Genomic DNA, 16856 nt, shown 5'->3' on the forward strand with positions numbered 1-16856 from the left:
GGGTTGAGTACCTGCTCCTAAAGAGGGCGTTTCCAGGGCACCCACAACAGGAAACCATTCCCCACATAGATCAGGCTTACATTATGTGGTTCCCTCAACCCACAGGAAAGGCAAGGCAGGCTGGATCCCTGACAGATACTGCCCTTGGTGGTAAGCCTGGACTGGGACTGCCATAGAGCCACGGGGGTCAGAGGCATTCATGCACGCTTTGTCCAAACAATGCTTAAAGCCTTCTAGTTTCAGGGCTGCACTGAGCGTGGAAAAGAGGAATGAATGGTTCTCTCTGTGGTTACCAAGGAATGGTCTGCCTGGCTGTCTCACTTTCCCCGGAGCAAGTACTTCGTCTGAGCCCATTGTTCTTCCAATTTAGGTCCAGTTCGTGCAGTAGGCTGATGAAATTCACCGAAAGTAGAAAGACACAAAAGTGAGGCGGGAACTGCCAGTATATCAGAACAGGACTTCAACAGAACTTCCCGGGAGGTCATTCAGCCCTCTGCTCTGGGGTGACCAAGGGGAACGGTCGGTCCTAGAAAGGAAGACCACATTGTGTATCTATTTGGTAGACAGTCCCACAGGGAATAATTGTATACTTAAAAAATGGGACCTGCCTACTACCTGGGAAAATCTCTAACCCCCCAGCAGGAGGCGGCATTGGCTCACTGAGGCTTTGTAAGAGTGATGCGTTACTCTGCCTCGGGACCCTGATCACTGGGGTCCCTGTTCTGCTTGTGCAAAGGGAAGGCGATCTTGGTGGGATTTACTTAAACCTCTCAACAGTTTCCTAATGACCATGTGAACAGCCTTTATTTCTCAATGTTTTGAGGGACGGATTAAATGAAAATGCACGAATGAAATCTGTCATATAATAAATGATCAGTCCATGCTACCTGTAATTATTAATTATTCAAGACTATCTTTGAAGCACAGCAGAACTAACCCAAGTGGGGCCCAAGACTTCCTTGGGAATATTAGACATGCCATAGAGAAGCCTAGAAATACTGGGACTTCATATGATGCAGGAGTGTGTTAATACAGTGAAGCTTTATTGAAGTTTTTTTTTAAAGCTTTTACATGATTTTTAAAAAATTTATTTATTCATTTATTTGAAAGAGAGAGAGCACGAGCAGGGGTGGGGAGGGGCAGAGGGAGAAGAAATAGATTTCCTGCTGAGCAGGGAGCCCGGCGTGGGGCTGGATCCTGAGACCCCAAGATTATGACCTGAGTCAAAGGCAGATGCTTAACTGATTGAGCCCGCTGGGTGCCCCACAGCTTTTACTGATTGTTAAGCACACTCACAAATATAATTGAATTTATTCCTTGTCACAATCCTAGCTGCTTTATGCCCCCTTTTACAGATGGAGAAACAGACTTGAACAAGTAGGTAATTTGTAAGGGCAAAGGCCCACAGCTGAGGCAGGCTGTCCTTTGTACCATAGGTGCCATAAAAACTCTTCTCTTCTTAATAACATAAAAAACTCAAACAGTTACAGCCGGTGTCATCAACAAAACGACATGACATTTGTTTTCATTTTGATAACAGAAAATAAACATAGCTTCTTCTATTTTTAAAAAGTATCATCAGCCTGGTCCTGCCTGTTACTCCCAGGAAAGATACCATTTTTGCCATCCCTCCAATTTATGATAAATTATTAAAAGATTATTCAATACTGCTTCTCCCCTCACTAACTTAACTCTAATATGAAACGACTAAAGAAATTGTGTAATAATTAGGATTTGGTTTATTTGCAAGTGAAAGACTTCATTTATGTTGGCTTAAACACATTAGAGTTTATTCTCACATATAAAAGAGATCCAGAGGTAGGCAGGCAGCTCAGAATTGGTAGAGTAGCTCATTGAAGTCTTCAGAGACTCACTCTGACTGACTCTTTCTCCTCTGCTGTTGATACTACCTTTTGCCTCAAGGTGGCAGCCAAAGCTCCAGCCATCACAACTGCATTCTGGGCAGCAAGAAGAGGGAAGGAGGGAAAAAAGGGTTCCCTTCCAAGGAGCAATTTTTGGATGTCCCACACAATATGTCTGCTTACTTGTCTGTTAATGAAGAAGCAATGGGAAATGATTGTACATGTGATTCAAGTTTTCTTTCTCGGCTACTCAATTCACTGCCATCTTGGACAAGTCATATCCATGCTCTGTTTTCTTTCAAATACAAACCCCTATTATATTCATTATGAAATATATAAAAGGTTCAGAAATGGGGGGTGCCTGGGTGGCTCAGTGGGTTAAAGCCTCTGCCTTTGGCTCAGGTCATGATCCCAGGGTCCTGGGATGGAGTCCCGCATTGGGCTCTCTGCTCAGCAAGGAGCCTGCTTCCTTCTCTCTCTCTGCCTGCCTCTCTGCCTACTTGTGATCTCTCTGTCAAATTAATTAATTAAAAAAAAGAATTAAAAAATAAAGGTTCAGAAATGTAAATACAGAAAATGAAAACTCCCCATAATCACACCTTTCAGAGATGACTGTTCTTAACATTTTGATATATATTTTTCTACTACCCCATGGGATTTTTAAAAATAATTAAAACTTTTTACTTTATTTTTTACATTTTTTTAGAAGATTTTGTTTATTTAACTAACACAGAGAGACACGGCGAGAGAGGGAACACAAGCAGGGGGAGTAGGAGAGGGAGAAGCAGTCTTCCGCTGAGCAGGGAGCCCGATGCAGGGGTTGATCCCAAGACCCCGGGATCATGACCTGAGCCAAAGGCAGATGCTTAATGACTGAGCCACCCAGGAGCCCCGATAATTAAAAATGCTTAAAGATGAAATATTTGACACCTCTACTTACTAGTTTTCCAGGGCTACTATAACAAAGGACCACGGACTTGGGGGCTTAAACAATGTAAATTTATTTTCTTACAATTCCGGAGGCTAGAAGTTTGAGATCAAGTGCAGGTATGGACAGGACTGAGTTCTTCTGAAATCTCCCTTTCACTTTTAAGATGGTCCTTTTCTCTGTGCCCATGTCCCAATGTCCTCTTAAAAGGACAGCCATACTGGATTCGAGCCCACCCTAGAGACCTCATTTTTCACTTAATCTCTTCACTTTGAAGACACCATCTCCAAATACAGCCACATTCTGAGGTCCTGGAGGTCAGGACTCCAATGTGAGTTTCGAGGGACACAATTTGGCCCCTAACAGACGCTGAATGCCGATACACAGAACGATACACAGAAGCTGTGAAGCACATTAGTAAAGCGAACACCCACCAATCCACCACCCAACAGCCGGTTTCCTACAACTTTATCTGAATCCCATTCCCTTAAATGCTCCCGAAGGTAAGCACTGTCCTAGACCTAATTTTTCAAAAATGACTCTCGGTCACCTTGCCTGCTAAAGACTTTGTCTTCTGCAGACCAGGAGTAGTGTTGTGAGGCCCTCTCTCAAGTGGCCCCTTCTCTTGCCTGTTTCCATCTTCACGCTGCAGTGATTTTCACAAGCACAAATCAGGTCACGTCTTGTTTTGTGCTTTTTCCTCAAACACTCTGCAGATGAAAGCAAATCCCTTCAAGGCCCTGTGTGGCCCCTCTAGCCCTGCTTCATTCCAGCAAATCCCTTCAAGGCCCTGTGTGGCCCCTCTAGCCCTGCTTCATTCCAGCAACATCAGCCGCCTGCGGGCCTTGAGCTCATTCTCCTCTCAGGGTCTTGGCCGTCTTCTTCCTTTTGCCTCGGATGCTCTTCTGAGCCCCTCGCACCGCTGTCCTCTTGTCACATTCGTGCACCTATGCGTCAAAGCCTTTCCTGACCACTATCTCGAGTACCGTCTTCCCACCTCTTGACTCCCTCGACCTTTGTTCTCGGAGTACCCGTCACTGCCTGTGAGTGTCCTCCCGAGACCTCAGGCTGCAGTGATGCGGGGCCTCCGTTTGTCGTTGTCACCACTGGGCCTGACGTAGTTTACCAGCCTGTTCCTGACCTCAGGGTTGTCATGATAGAGTGTGGGAAAATGCAGTTTGACAGGCATGGCACAGGCAGACCAAGTTATTACAGTAAAGGAACATATGGATGCCGGACAGCTGTAACTCTGATCTTTACAATAATGCAGTTGGCCCCAGTAATGACCCCCTCAACCACCCCCTTCTTTGATGTTCCTGAGAGGCAACTGCTTGATTTGCCTACTGAGAATGACGGCGTTAAAATCCCATCAGAAGACTTTGCAGATGTGTCCTTAAATGCCTGGAGCTTTCCTGCTGCTCTTGGATAAAGCAGGGAGCAGGCACAGGGGCCTTCTAGTGGCCGGGTCGCTAGACATGCAGCCTAAAACATCCCAGTGTCAGCCCTCACCAGCTGGACGGTTTTCTGAGCCACACACAGCTGTGGCAGTGTACCTGCAGAGTGGCCCATCCTACTCCAAACGGTTATAGAGAGGACTGGCAAGATGATGAGTGTGAGTGTTCTTTGTACACCATGAAAGAGCTGTAAGGTGATCCCCTTTGTGCACTGTTGAACAATGACGAGAAGTATCTGAAGATCGAATCCTATTAATAGGGGAGCAGTTCAATAAGTCAGAGTGCAATGACACACAGTGGAACACCACACAACTGTTAAAACGGGCGGCTCGGGGCACCTGGCTGGCTCAGTCGGTGAGCATGGGACTCTCAGTCTTGGGGATGAGTTAGAGCCCCATGTTGGGTATACAGGTTACTTAAAAAAGTAAAATCTTAAAAAAACAAAATGGGGGAGCTTTTATATAGTGACATAGAAAGATGTCCATGATGTATCATGGGAAAAAAAGGTTAAGAATATCTATAGTACTAATTACATATGTATATGCATAAAAAATCACTTGGAGGACAATATACTTGTCCTTGCAGTGTGTTTTTGTTCGTTTGTTAGTCAGAGGGAGAGAGAGAGAGAGAGTGAGTGAGCACAAGCAGGGGCAGCAGCAGGCAGAGGAAGTGGGCTCCCCGCTGAGCAGGGAGCCTGACGTGGGGCTCCATCCCAGGACCCTGGGATCATGACCTGAGCCAAAGGCAGATGCTTAACCGACTGACCCAGGTGTCCCTATCAATATGTTTTTGGGGCCAAGTGTGTGAAATCTTGACATTTTCCCTGTGTTATATGCGGATTTCTCTCCTCTTCTTTAGATTGACTTAACATCTAAGTAATTTAAGACAATGTATTCATAACTGGCCAAGTACACACACCACTGATTCTCTAGGTCGCTTCTAGAAGTTTCCCAACCCTAAGGTCTGAGTGAGGGTAATACTGCCTCAGAAAATGAACTTGGCTAAGGTGGGAGCTGGCGGAGTCACAGAACAGCCTTATGTGCCAGTCATCAAGCAAAAGGAAAGCAGAGGCTGTCAGGAGACCTGCGAACGATTCACAGCTGCGCTTCTGCAGGAAGAAGGAAAAAGGTCAAAACAATGCTATTAGCTGATTTTAAGATGCTGATTCCTCAGATTAAAGACTTGCTTCCTAAACACCCTCACGGTCGTTTCTCAAAGGTCACAACAATAATATACTTAAAACGTGGCCGGACAGAGGAAAAGCAGAAGTTGCTTTCAACTTCCTACTTTCACTTCTCACACAGTGGACTCCCCTGCCCTTCAAAAGCAGATGGTATATGGCATCCAGTTCTCTGTATCAAATTCAAAGTCGTGTCTTGGCCTTCCTAATGACGGACAGGACAACTTCGGTGCAAGCCAGCTGGCTGACACTTAATCTTCCTGGAGATGGAGCTGGGATCCTTCCTGATTCAAGTCAGTTTGGAAAAAATGCAGCTTAGAGGAAATGGGAAGCTTGCTGGGAGCTACGGCCCGGGCTTACTGAAGCGGTTCTCCGACCCCCCAGTTGGTAGGCCATCTCAATTACAGAGTACGGAACACCAGGCCACAGTTCTCAGGTAACTGCCTTGCTCTCATGCAGCATATTCATAGGCTGCAAAGTCAAACACTTTGGCTCTGAAGTCAAGCACAACTAGATCAGATGCTTCTGCCCTGCTGTGACTTATTTTCTCACTAGAAACAGAAGGCTACTCCTATTTTTAGTTCTTACAGAGGAATCACCCTTTTGGTTATAGTATCAATACATGGTCACTGAAGACACTGGAAAATACGGAGAAAGGAACAATCACCCCCAGACACAATCCCCTGCCACCTTTCCCTTAAAGGTCACCACTGCTACTTTGTCACCTTTTCCCCTCTGTAAGACTAAGTCACATACATACATATACAGAACCTACCCTATACTTAACATTGTATTTTAGTATTTTCCCATGTTAACTGAGCTCATTTTTTTTTTTAAATTTTATTTATTTATTTGACAGAGAGAGATCACAAGTAGGCAGAGAGGCAGGCAGAGAGAGAGAGGAGGAAGCAGGCTCCCTGCTGAGCAGAGAGCCCAATGCGGGACTCGATCCCAGGACCCTGAGATCATGACCTGAGCCGAAGGCAGCGGCTTAACCCACTGAGCCACCCAGGCGCCCCTAACTGAGCTCTTTAAATGCAATTTTTCCTAAAAATATTTCTCCCCAAAATATAAGCAATATGTTTTCTCTATGGAAAATTTGGAAAACACGGAAAAGCAAAAATTAGCTTCCGGTATTCCTATCACCTGGAAACATACATCAGTAACCAACAGGAACATAATCTCCCCTCATCAAGTAGTTTTCTCATTATATATATATCATTCCTTTGGAATCTTTCTAAAACCCAATTAATTAGTCAGAGGCTGTGAATACTTCTGAAGGTCTTCACCTCACCAAGCACTTCCAGAAATGTAATTTCTTCTACCAGTGTAAGTGGTAGTCTCAAACTCTCAATAGCATTATTTTTAAAGATTTTGTTGATTTGATAGGTTGAAAAAGTATCTTATTTGTTATTTCTATGTTATGGGTGAGGGTGAAGTTCTCAATATTACTCACTTGTATCTTTATAAAAATTATTAATCACAGCTCTGTTAGCTACTACTTACTATGGTCTCCTTTTTCTTAGAGGATTATATTCACTGATTTTTTTTTTTTTTTTTAAGATTTATGAGAGCAAAGAGGGAGACAGAGTGTGAACAGGGGTGGGAGGGAGGAGCAGCAGGAGAGGGAGACAGAGACTCTGAAGCAGGCTCCCTTCTGAGCACGGAGGCTGCCGTGGGGCTCTATCTCACAACCAGAAGATCACAACTGGAGTGGAAACCGAAAGTGCCCGTCCCACCAACTGTGCCACCAGGCACCCTTGGGAAGGAGCTTTTAGTACTAGCTTCCATTTGAACCCACTGAGACATGGGATGACTCTGTTTCTGTTTTCTGGCCAGAAATCGCTTGATCCTGAAAGTCTTACCAGAAGACCCAGCGAGGAAGAGTTAAGTGCACACACCACGATGGCAGTGTGAGGGGAGAGCGCGCGTAGTCTCTTATCTGGAGCATGTGAGAGTAAAAACTACACCCCTGTCTGAAATAACACAAATTTACTATGAAGAATTTTCAAAGCTTCCCCATCCCATGAGGAGACGAACTGCGCGATGCAAGGCAGAGCTGGCCACGCTCTCTGAAGCCTCCGCGAGTCCCATGTGCCGGGAGGTGGAGCGGATGCAGATGGACTGCACGGTGTGTCCCCACACTTCACAATGTGGTTTTATAGTTGGGGGGGAACGGGGGAGAACTGAAAGCACCTAGGTTTTTCAAGGAAGGTCACCATGTGAACATAAGGTCTTTGATCTGTCTCGCCTACGACAGTACAAAAGTAAAATCCTCATCTGTCCCCAACACCAAGATGTCCATCAGTCCCATCGAAACAGGCTAGAGACACATTTGCAATCACGTTCAGCCAAGAAGTAACAAGAAAGAGAAATGCAGGCACTCAGTTCTTCAAGTATACAATTTGTTTTTATTTACAATACCCTATAAAAATGTAAATTTAGAAACTTTAATTTTTATTAATTAGAACCAAACAAAAAAGATAAAGCACAGAAAGGAAGAAATAATAGTCAAGTATTCACTTGATCAGTTGTGAGGGGAAGGGAGGAAAGGCGCATGGTGGAAACAGTCAGTAGGGAAGGGCAGAGGGAAGCCAGGTCATGTCACCGGGAGCAGCTGGCGGGGCCGGGGCTCCAGAATGGGGAGACACAGAGATGGAGAGCAAGGGCAGCAGGTTATAATGGAGGACTTTACTGTTGTAGGAGACATGTTTGTGCAAAATGTTGATTCTTTTTAAATACCATAACCTGTCCCCTCACTAACATTCGAAAAGGTGAGAATAGCAAAAAGTTTATCATCAGGACAGTCATGTGAAACTGACTGTGATTAAATTTTCCGGAGGGCTGTAATCCCTGGAGATCAAACCCCTTGTCCTGCTTGGCTGCTGCAGAAGAGGGGGAGGGGTGGGAAGGACCACAGTGGGCTGTCCCTGCCAGGACTGAGAGCCAGGCCCCCCTGGCTGCCTGGGAGAGGGACCTGGAGACAAAGGGCAAGGGCAGCACTTCTGCCTGTGGTGTGGAGGAGCCTGCAGAGCAAAGCAAGCCGAACTGAGCTTCCGTGGTTACCTCTGGAGGTTGCTACCCAGCACACCAAATAAAAATGGGGAAGCGGGAAGTAAAAGCATGGCTTTATTGACGTTGTCTCAGGAAGACAGAGCGAGTGTGCAAACGCTACACTGTGGAAGCAGGTTCTAAGTCCGGCTCATCTGGGGCAACCTTGTACGCCCTGGAGGGGACAGGCTCAAGTGCACTGTAGTTGTAGCAGGAAAAGGGCTTAACCGTGTGCCGTATCGTCGAGGCGGACAGATACAAAGGAAATACGGCGGGGAGGAGATACAGGACTTCTCAGCCTAGAACTGGGCGTCAGCCAATTACGAGTTCTGATTTTATTAATGTGCTGCATACCCTGTATTTATATTAAAACAAGTAGAACCCACCAAATTAATTACAAGATGGACTAGAAACAGATTAAAAATACATCAGCTGGTTTGATTTCAGAGGAGGGACATGTCGACTATGTATTTCTCAATCTAAAACTCGTTCTTTAAGGATCCTCTGGAGACCACGTGAACGTGTGTAGGGGGTGTGTGTGCATACATATGTACGTACATATGTATGTGTATATATATCGGTTTCTACTTAATTGGTTCTCCTATAGTTGTATTAATATGGGGCAATGGAAAGAAGACTTTAACAGGATGAGGGAAGGAATCCTTTGGCAGGCTACGATCTACTCTGAACTGGAGTACTGGGGGTGGGAAAGGGGAGAGATTATATTTGCGTCTCTAGGGCAAAGAAAATGCAAAATTGAGAAGAATTGAGGAAAAGCAGGACATGCAGAACTGTAACACAGAAGGTCAGAAGGAACCAGCCGAAGTACCACCCAGCCAAATTCCACAGAGCAGTGGGGAAACATCTGGCACTGGGAGCCGACCCCTGGTAGCAGGAATCGGTCCCACAAGACGCTCTGGGAAAAAGCTACCTTCCCTCCCTCATTAAAAACACTCCATTGTGAGGCGGCAGTGCAGGTGGCAGCCAAAAGGAGGTACAGGACACATTTGGAGATCTTTTATCGGATCCCCTGAACTAGCCTATGGGTATAAAGAAAGAGAGAAAGGAAACTTGTATAAATGAGTTAAAACAGAAGGCAATATTTTGCATTAAAGTTACATCCTTGTTAGAATTCTCTCAACAAAACACCTACAGTATCTCTACCTTTCCTTACTGAACTCAAGGGTGCTTCTGTACCCCGTACAGCATCTCGTATCTAGTAGATACTCACACAGTTGATACAAGTCTTTAAGGTCTTCCACTAAATTCAGTTTTATGCCCCTGATCTCCTCATTATAATGTTTAAAGTGCCAACTTTAGTAAGATGTGGAACTCTCCTGTTTCAGACTTACTGCAGCTTTGTCTCCAGCAAGTTCAGTTTCTGTCGGTCAACATAGCGAGAAAAGAGGGACACCAGGTTTGTGGGTATAGAGATTGGCTTGGCCAGGGCTGCTTGGGGAATCCGCAGAAGTTCTCGGGTTGCCATGAACATCACCTCTGTCCTGAAAGAAAAACCGTTAACGACACATAAGAACAATACGAGAAAAAGAATAAACAATGATCTAAAAGAATGTGAAAGAAGAAACACAGCTCGGACTGACCACTGGTTGTTCTGTTTTGATTCGGTAGTGGGGTCTGAACTCTGGAGGTCTTCCCCACGGCTCAGGACGACGAGGAGCAGTGACAGGCCAAACTACAAGAGGAGAGAGAGGGAATGCGACTTAGCTCCTGATCCTCCACCAGCACTGAGGGGATCCCAGCACTAGCCCACAGTGACCCCGCTGCTGTGCTCTGGCGTCAGCAAACATCAGACATGAGCTGGGAGGGCGTGTCCTTCTCCTGGCTTTACTTCAGGCAGAGCAGCAACAGCATTACCAACAAAAAGGGGAAATCCCAGGGCCAAGCGTCCTCTCCGCTTCCCCACCCCAAAGTGAGATGAAATTTTTTCCCTGCCACAGATAATGTGGGATTTAGTTTTTCTTGCATTTACTAAAACAGAAATGGATTAAAAAAAGTCAAAGATAAACTTTGATACAGAATATTAAAGTTCACAGAGAAAGAAAAAACATTAAATAGGTTGATATTTGAATTACGAAAAAAGATATGAAGACCGGTGGGAAAATTTCCATAACACATCCCTAGCGGACAGATAAAGTTTTAGGTAAGACGTTCAAAGCAGAGAAGGGATGCACAGATACATTCATATATGTAGGACTATTAAAATTTAAGCAACCTGCTCTAGAAATTAAAGATTTGTTTTATTCAATGGTCAGTACTGGCAGGAAACACGTGGTCTAAAGGGGCACAGAACGGAACACAAATAGCAACAAGCAGCCCAAGATTAAATGTATCAATCACAGCAACAGTGGATCTGAAGGGAACCCACGTTTCTGAGCTCACCTCACAGAGGAGAACCCTCATGTCACTGTCAGAAAAACAACACTGGGCTACACATACAGTCACTTGTCTGACCTTGTGGCTTTCTATTGCTTTTATCAACATTAAACTCAGAGCCCGAGTAATGCAGAAGGCCCACAGCCCGCCACTCCAGAAACCCCACCTCTATCACCTCTCAACTGCCCTTGAGTCCTGCTTTGGCAGGTTTTCAGGTGTCGGGGGAAAGAGGCCTTGACTTTCACACTGTGCTCACACAAGTGCCCACTGAGCAAGGGCATTACGCTGAACTATCACAGCAGTAGGCTGAGTAAAAGGACAGCTCTGAAATCACCCTTGTCACCTTCCCTTACAAGTCAGGAAACTGGCTCAGCAAAGTGAAAGAATGTGTTCAGTGTCACAAACCCGGAGACTGGCAGGCAAGGAATGGAAAGCTGCTCTGAAAGCTCATGTTCTCTCTTCTACGTTACACGTCCCCAGCAAGTCTCTGGATCATGAATCTGACGTAGATGAAACATGGGACAAGATGTTCTCCTATTTACGGTCTTAAGAGTCAGAGTGCAGGCTACCTGTTTCCTTCCTCACGTCAGTACTTGCATTTTATCTGAGATTACAGTGGTGTGAACGCAAAGATGTTTTCCAGCCCTCTTTGCACTTATGTGTGGCACGTAAGGAAAACCTGGCCACTGAAATTAAGCAGAAGTTGTTGGTTGTAACTCTTGGAAAACATCCCAACAAGGCAGACAGCTAATCTACACGCTTGGCCCCTCTGCAGGCACCTCCCATCCTGAAGCAGAGTGGAGCCAGCGAAGTCATGAGGGTCACAGCCACCGCTGAGGCTGTGGAGAAGGCGAGCCAAAGAAGCCTATATCCCTGATGACACGCAGACACTATGCCAAAGCCATTCCAAGTGAGAGAAAAATCCCATTTTGTTGAAACCACTTATTTCTAGCCTCTGACACTAGGCGTATAATGCCTAGTGTCAGAGGCTCTCCTCTGTCAGAGGCTCTACTCCTGGCTGAGAGACACCTTTTCCAAAAAAGACTGAATGATTTATTTTGGAGACTGAGACAGAGAGATAGGCCTTGTGTGGGCACACACATACAAGGGAAGAAGGGGCAGAGGGAGAAAGAGATTTAAGCAGATTCTGCACTGAGCACAGAGCCAGATACAGGGCTCCATCTCACAACCCTGAGCTGAAACCAAGAGCAGACACTTAGCCCACTGAGCCACCCAGGCACTCCTGAAAGAAACCTTTTTACAAGTTGCCACAGCAGCCAGTATCTGTATCTGTAACTCAAATCTAGAAGGCTGGCCAAGTTCAGGGACCTAAGAGGGTGCGAGCACCTTGTTCTGAAGCACAGCAGCGAGGTGAGGGTTGGAGGGTGCTGGTGCAGCTGCGCTTTGAGGTAGGTTCATGAGCTGTTGCAGAAGGCTGGTGACAGTCACTGACGGAAGGTGATACAGGAGCAGAGAGAAGGGACTCAGTAAGCATGGCAGCACCTACAAAAAAATGAAGAAAAGCATTATGTCCTGGCAACTGTGACTTCAGTTAGCCTGCATCAACGGACATGGACAGGAGGATGCCCAGGGGCACCCTCAAATGGCCTCAGGCAAGATTTAACACAAAAGGGCTGTCAAATCTAGCAGGTACTACTACTGGAGTCTCCACAGTGGGTTCTGAGGTGTCTACTGAGAACTTTTAAAATTCCATTTGCACAGGAAACATGACTTGTGTGAATCAAGGTTGTAAAATCACTTCTCAAATGGCAAGACTCACGATAAAACATCAGTATTTGGCTTCATCCCACAAATATTTCAATGTCTACAGTGTGTCAGGCATCGTGGGCTACAGTGAAGTGGTAAACAGTCCAGGCCTGCAGGGATGTACAGTTGAGTGGGGAGTCATGAGTAAACTGGCAATTTCAATACACTGTGAGAAGGACTCTGAGACCGGTAAATCCTGAGCGCCGTGGAACTACCCTGATGTACTTTTAGACTTAACTGGCTCTTGTCTGATCTTTACAGAGGCTCAGTGAGGAAGTGGAAAATGATAGATTTTGCAGCTATTAGGCAAGCTAAGCGAGCAGATGCTCGTCATTCAGAGTTCCATAGCTAGCAGTGAGAACCAGAATCCAAGGCTGTTGAATTCTGGCCTGCGAGTCATTCAGTCCTTTTTGTCATGAGGCAGACTGAAAGGTTAAAACACAGTGCTACCAGTGTTAACTAGGCTCTAACACAGGAAAGGAAATCAAGTGCTTCCAGCACTCAGTGCCCATGGTATAAAAAGTGACAGCTGGTTTTTACTTCAGATGGCATTCAAAGATGGAGAGTAGACTTCTAGTGATCTACCACTCTAAAGAAACAAAGCTTTAACAACAAAAGCAGTTTTAATCACTCGTAAGAGTATAATGAAGTCTGTGTACCCATCACCCAGCTTTGATAATTAAATCATCCACATTCTACCAATCTTATTAAAATTAAATCTGTTCCTCCTATATATCCTATCCTTTCATTCATAAATACTTCAGCTTGTATTTCTAACAAATTCTCTCACTTAACAAAATTAACAGCCATTCCTCAATATCACCTAATATCTCCTCCATATTCATTTTCTCCAGTTGTCTCAAAAAGATCTTTTAGCAACTGATTTATTCTAATCATGATTCCAATACGACCCATACATACCATCTGGCTGGTAAAGCTTTCAACATCTGTGAACTGGTGGTCCCTTGCCCACTGCCTATCTTCTTTTCTCATGCTATTTGGTTGCTGACATTCCACAGTTTGGATCTGGCTAACTGCACCTCTGTGGTGTCACTTAACAGGTTCTACTACCCTCTGTCTTTTCAATAAAAACTGATGGTTAGAATCAGAGGTTTAATAAAATGTTTAAGTTCATCGGGGAAGGCAAGGGTAAGAAAACTTCGTGGATAGATCTGTATGCTCACTCCTGCATTACGTCAAGAAGCACACAGTGTCTGGCTGTCCCCCTTCTTAGACGGTAATCATTTGTTTGCTGCTCCAACCAACATAAAATTCCCTATTCACCTTTAACCTGATGCCTTTTGCACCAGTAAGGACGGCTGTCCAGACTGACTGACTGACTGCTTTTCCATTAGGTATTGTAAATTGGAGATTTTCTAATTTTATCATTTCTTTTGCATTTATTAGCTGAAACTCTTCTAGGAAGAACTTTCTATTATCAACTTTCTGGTTACCATGATATTTAGTTGTAATGAAAAGGCAGGATAAATGTTTGAGTCCTTTCCCTATATACCCATTTTCAGAATAATGAGTTGATGGCCTAGCAATCTCTGAAGGTGATTAAATATTTTTTGGTATCATTAAGTTCAAAATATTTGATATATTTCAATCCACTGCTGTAATTTTTCTTTCTGAAGCAAATGATCCCATTTTTGGCCAACAGGAGTCCCTTCAGCTTTGTCTGTGCATCTTTCACATGGGACCCTAGTAATCTTTTAGCTTCCTTACTTTCTGGCACAAGATATTCCAGGATTACCTTGTATATCTTACGCCTCAGACGTGCAACCAGTTATTGCTTCAAGAAATGGTATTCAGGGATGTAGTCTATTACTCTTTAACACACATAGACAGAAACTCCACCCCTATAATTAACCAAGTTTTCCTCACTAGCAGGCCCTTCCACTAAGGCAGACGTCTTTGAATTCCAAGCTCCTAGCCCTACACACTATATTTCTAAGACCCAAAATAGCTCCTGGTACATAGACATGTAATAAATATTTAATAAATATTTACTGAATGAATAAAGCTTTCCCAAACTTATTTCCACTGATGAGTTCCTCTAGGACCGAGCATTCACCCCATGACCTACAATAATCTATATGCTCTAAGGAAGCTGCTGGTTTTTGTCTGGCTTCCATTTTCTAGGATAAACCTCAAATCCTTAAACTTTCTTCCAACCCATTTTTCCTTCTTAAAGATCTTTAAGAAACATATTTCTCTCATCCCGTTTCACTTTTCCACATGAGGCCTCAACTTTGCATTAATTTCTTCTGCCGGTGCTACAATTTCAAAGGACTTTTTCAACTCACTATGATTTCAGAGGGAGTAATTTTCAACTTTCATGCCATACTACCTATATGGTATCCTGGAATCACGTTTTCTGTGGATCATCACCAGCTGGTTACTGATCAAGCATCACCTGTTGTGAGAGGCTCACTCTCGTAAGTTCCAACATTCTGAACCTCACACTGAGTAGTAACTACCTGTTGTACTACCCTTTTCAATTGCTTGCTCTGAACTTCTAGAATGATTCTAAATAGCGCTAATCTTTCAAGTGTTGGGACAAGGGTAATTAGAGAGCAGTTCTTACCAAGAGTTTACTTATAAACTTGAAAATCATGTTTTAAAGTCCAGCCTAGTTTAGATCTCGATAAATGTTATTTACGAGCACTGACTTGATTCCTGTGGCATACCATTCAACTAAATATGCAGCTAAATGTTAAGCTCCTGACAAGAGCCCAGTGAATACTTTACATCCAGCAAAGTAACCAAGACCATACATCTCTAAATTTTAGTAAGCATCGGATTCAGCTGGGGATTGTCTTACAGATACAGAAGCCCTGACCTTTCCTCTGTAAATTCTGATTCAGAATGTTTGGAGTAGGACTGAATTATCTGCCTCCCAAGAAATTCTGATACACAACACAGCTTCATGACTGTGACAAATACGATGGGATTACTGCTTTCCTCAGTTTAGGAACTTGGTCTGTTAGAGCAAAAATGGGATTAAAAGTATAGTCCTAGAGTAGAGTTTTGCTTTAAACAGTCAAATCCTACTGTTGAAGGTTAGACAAAACAACAGAAACAGGAAGAGGGGAGGGAATGAAATTTGGATTCTAGAAACCTTATCAACTATGAAGACCCAAAGGAAAGAAGTCCCACATGGGGGATCACCTCATCTTGTGCATCCTTCTTGATAAGGAAGGGGAGATTCCTGGCTGTTGTCATGAGAATGTCAGCGGCTTGCTCTGTGGAGAGGAAAGGAAGAATACGGGCAACCATTCTCTTCCCTTTTCGGATACACATGATCTGTACAAAGTGGTCATCACTTGGCCTGCAGGGGAAGGAAATGCTCACTTAGGTCAGCAGGAACTATTTAACACGTCCTTTTTCTCCTCTTACATGTTACTGAATGAACATGCTGTGCTTATTTTCACCCTATGATGACCTGTGCTACAAAATAATGGGAATTACTTCCTCAACTCTCTACCAAACAATAAGTCATTTTTCAAGTTTCACAAATGTAGAAAATCATCTTCACAAACGTACATAAAATAGACTTGTTCAAACTACAGATGTTCATTTAAGTACTATGTAACTAGACAAACAACATGGTTAATACAGCAAAATCTGAAAACATACATAAGCAAAAAGAATATAAAAACAATCATTTCACAATTAACTTTATACTGTTATCATTTTTCAAAAATTTATTTGTATGACAGAGCACAAGAGAGCATAAGCAGGGACAGTGGCAGAGGGAGAGGAAACGCAGGCTCCCTATGGAGCAGGGAGCCTGATGCAGGACTCGATCCCAAGTGACCTGAGCCGAAGGCAGGTACTTTACTAACTGAGTCACCCAGGCGCCCCTATTGCTACCATTTTTAAGAAACGTTGTTAGATCTGTGTGCTCACTGACTGTGTATTTTTTTCATTAAAACAAAAACAACAACAAAAAAACCAACAAAAAAGAGTCCAGAGAATTCACATGGCTTTGTACTTGGCTTTCTTCACCGGACAACTTCTTAAAGATAATTTTCTATCTCAATAAATATACTTCAACTATGTTGATTTGATGGCCCCATAACACTCCCAGCTAAGGAAAGCCCACCTTTACTCAACCAGCTGCCTGTCCGCCTGACTCCAGAAATGGTGTGTTAAAAAGAAGGGGTTTATTCTTATGTTCTGGTTTGTGTGTGTCCTGGCTTAGAAGAATCACC

The 16856-nt window shown here is 44.1% G+C and overlaps 1 protein-coding gene across 1 annotated transcript in view; it reads right to left on the minus strand.

The window, feature by feature from the left end:
* Nucleotides 1-7856: 7856 nt before the first annotated feature.
* PATL1 (PAT1 homolog 1, processing body mRNA decay factor) overlaps nucleotides 7857-16856 on the minus strand; it is a 30155-nt gene continuing 21155 nt past the window's right edge. Inside the window, exons 15-19 of the mRNA XM_032358087.1 lie at nucleotides 15811-15970; nucleotides 12217-12372; nucleotides 10077-10168; nucleotides 9828-9977; nucleotides 7857-9515 (exon numbers count right to left, since the gene is read on the minus strand). Of these exons, the coding sequence (XP_032213978.1) occupies nucleotides 9494-9515; nucleotides 9828-9977; nucleotides 10077-10168; nucleotides 12217-12372; nucleotides 15811-15970 (580 nt within the window). The 3' untranslated portion in view covers nucleotides 7857-9493. The remainder of the gene's footprint in view (nucleotides 9516-9827; nucleotides 9978-10076; nucleotides 10169-12216; nucleotides 12373-15810; nucleotides 15971-16856) is intronic.

This window comes from Mustela erminea, chromosome 9, assembly GCF_009829155.1.
Source record: "Mustela erminea isolate mMusErm1 chromosome 9, mMusErm1.Pri, whole genome shotgun sequence".
Taxonomy (NCBI): domain Eukaryota; kingdom Metazoa; phylum Chordata; class Mammalia; order Carnivora; family Mustelidae; genus Mustela; species Mustela erminea.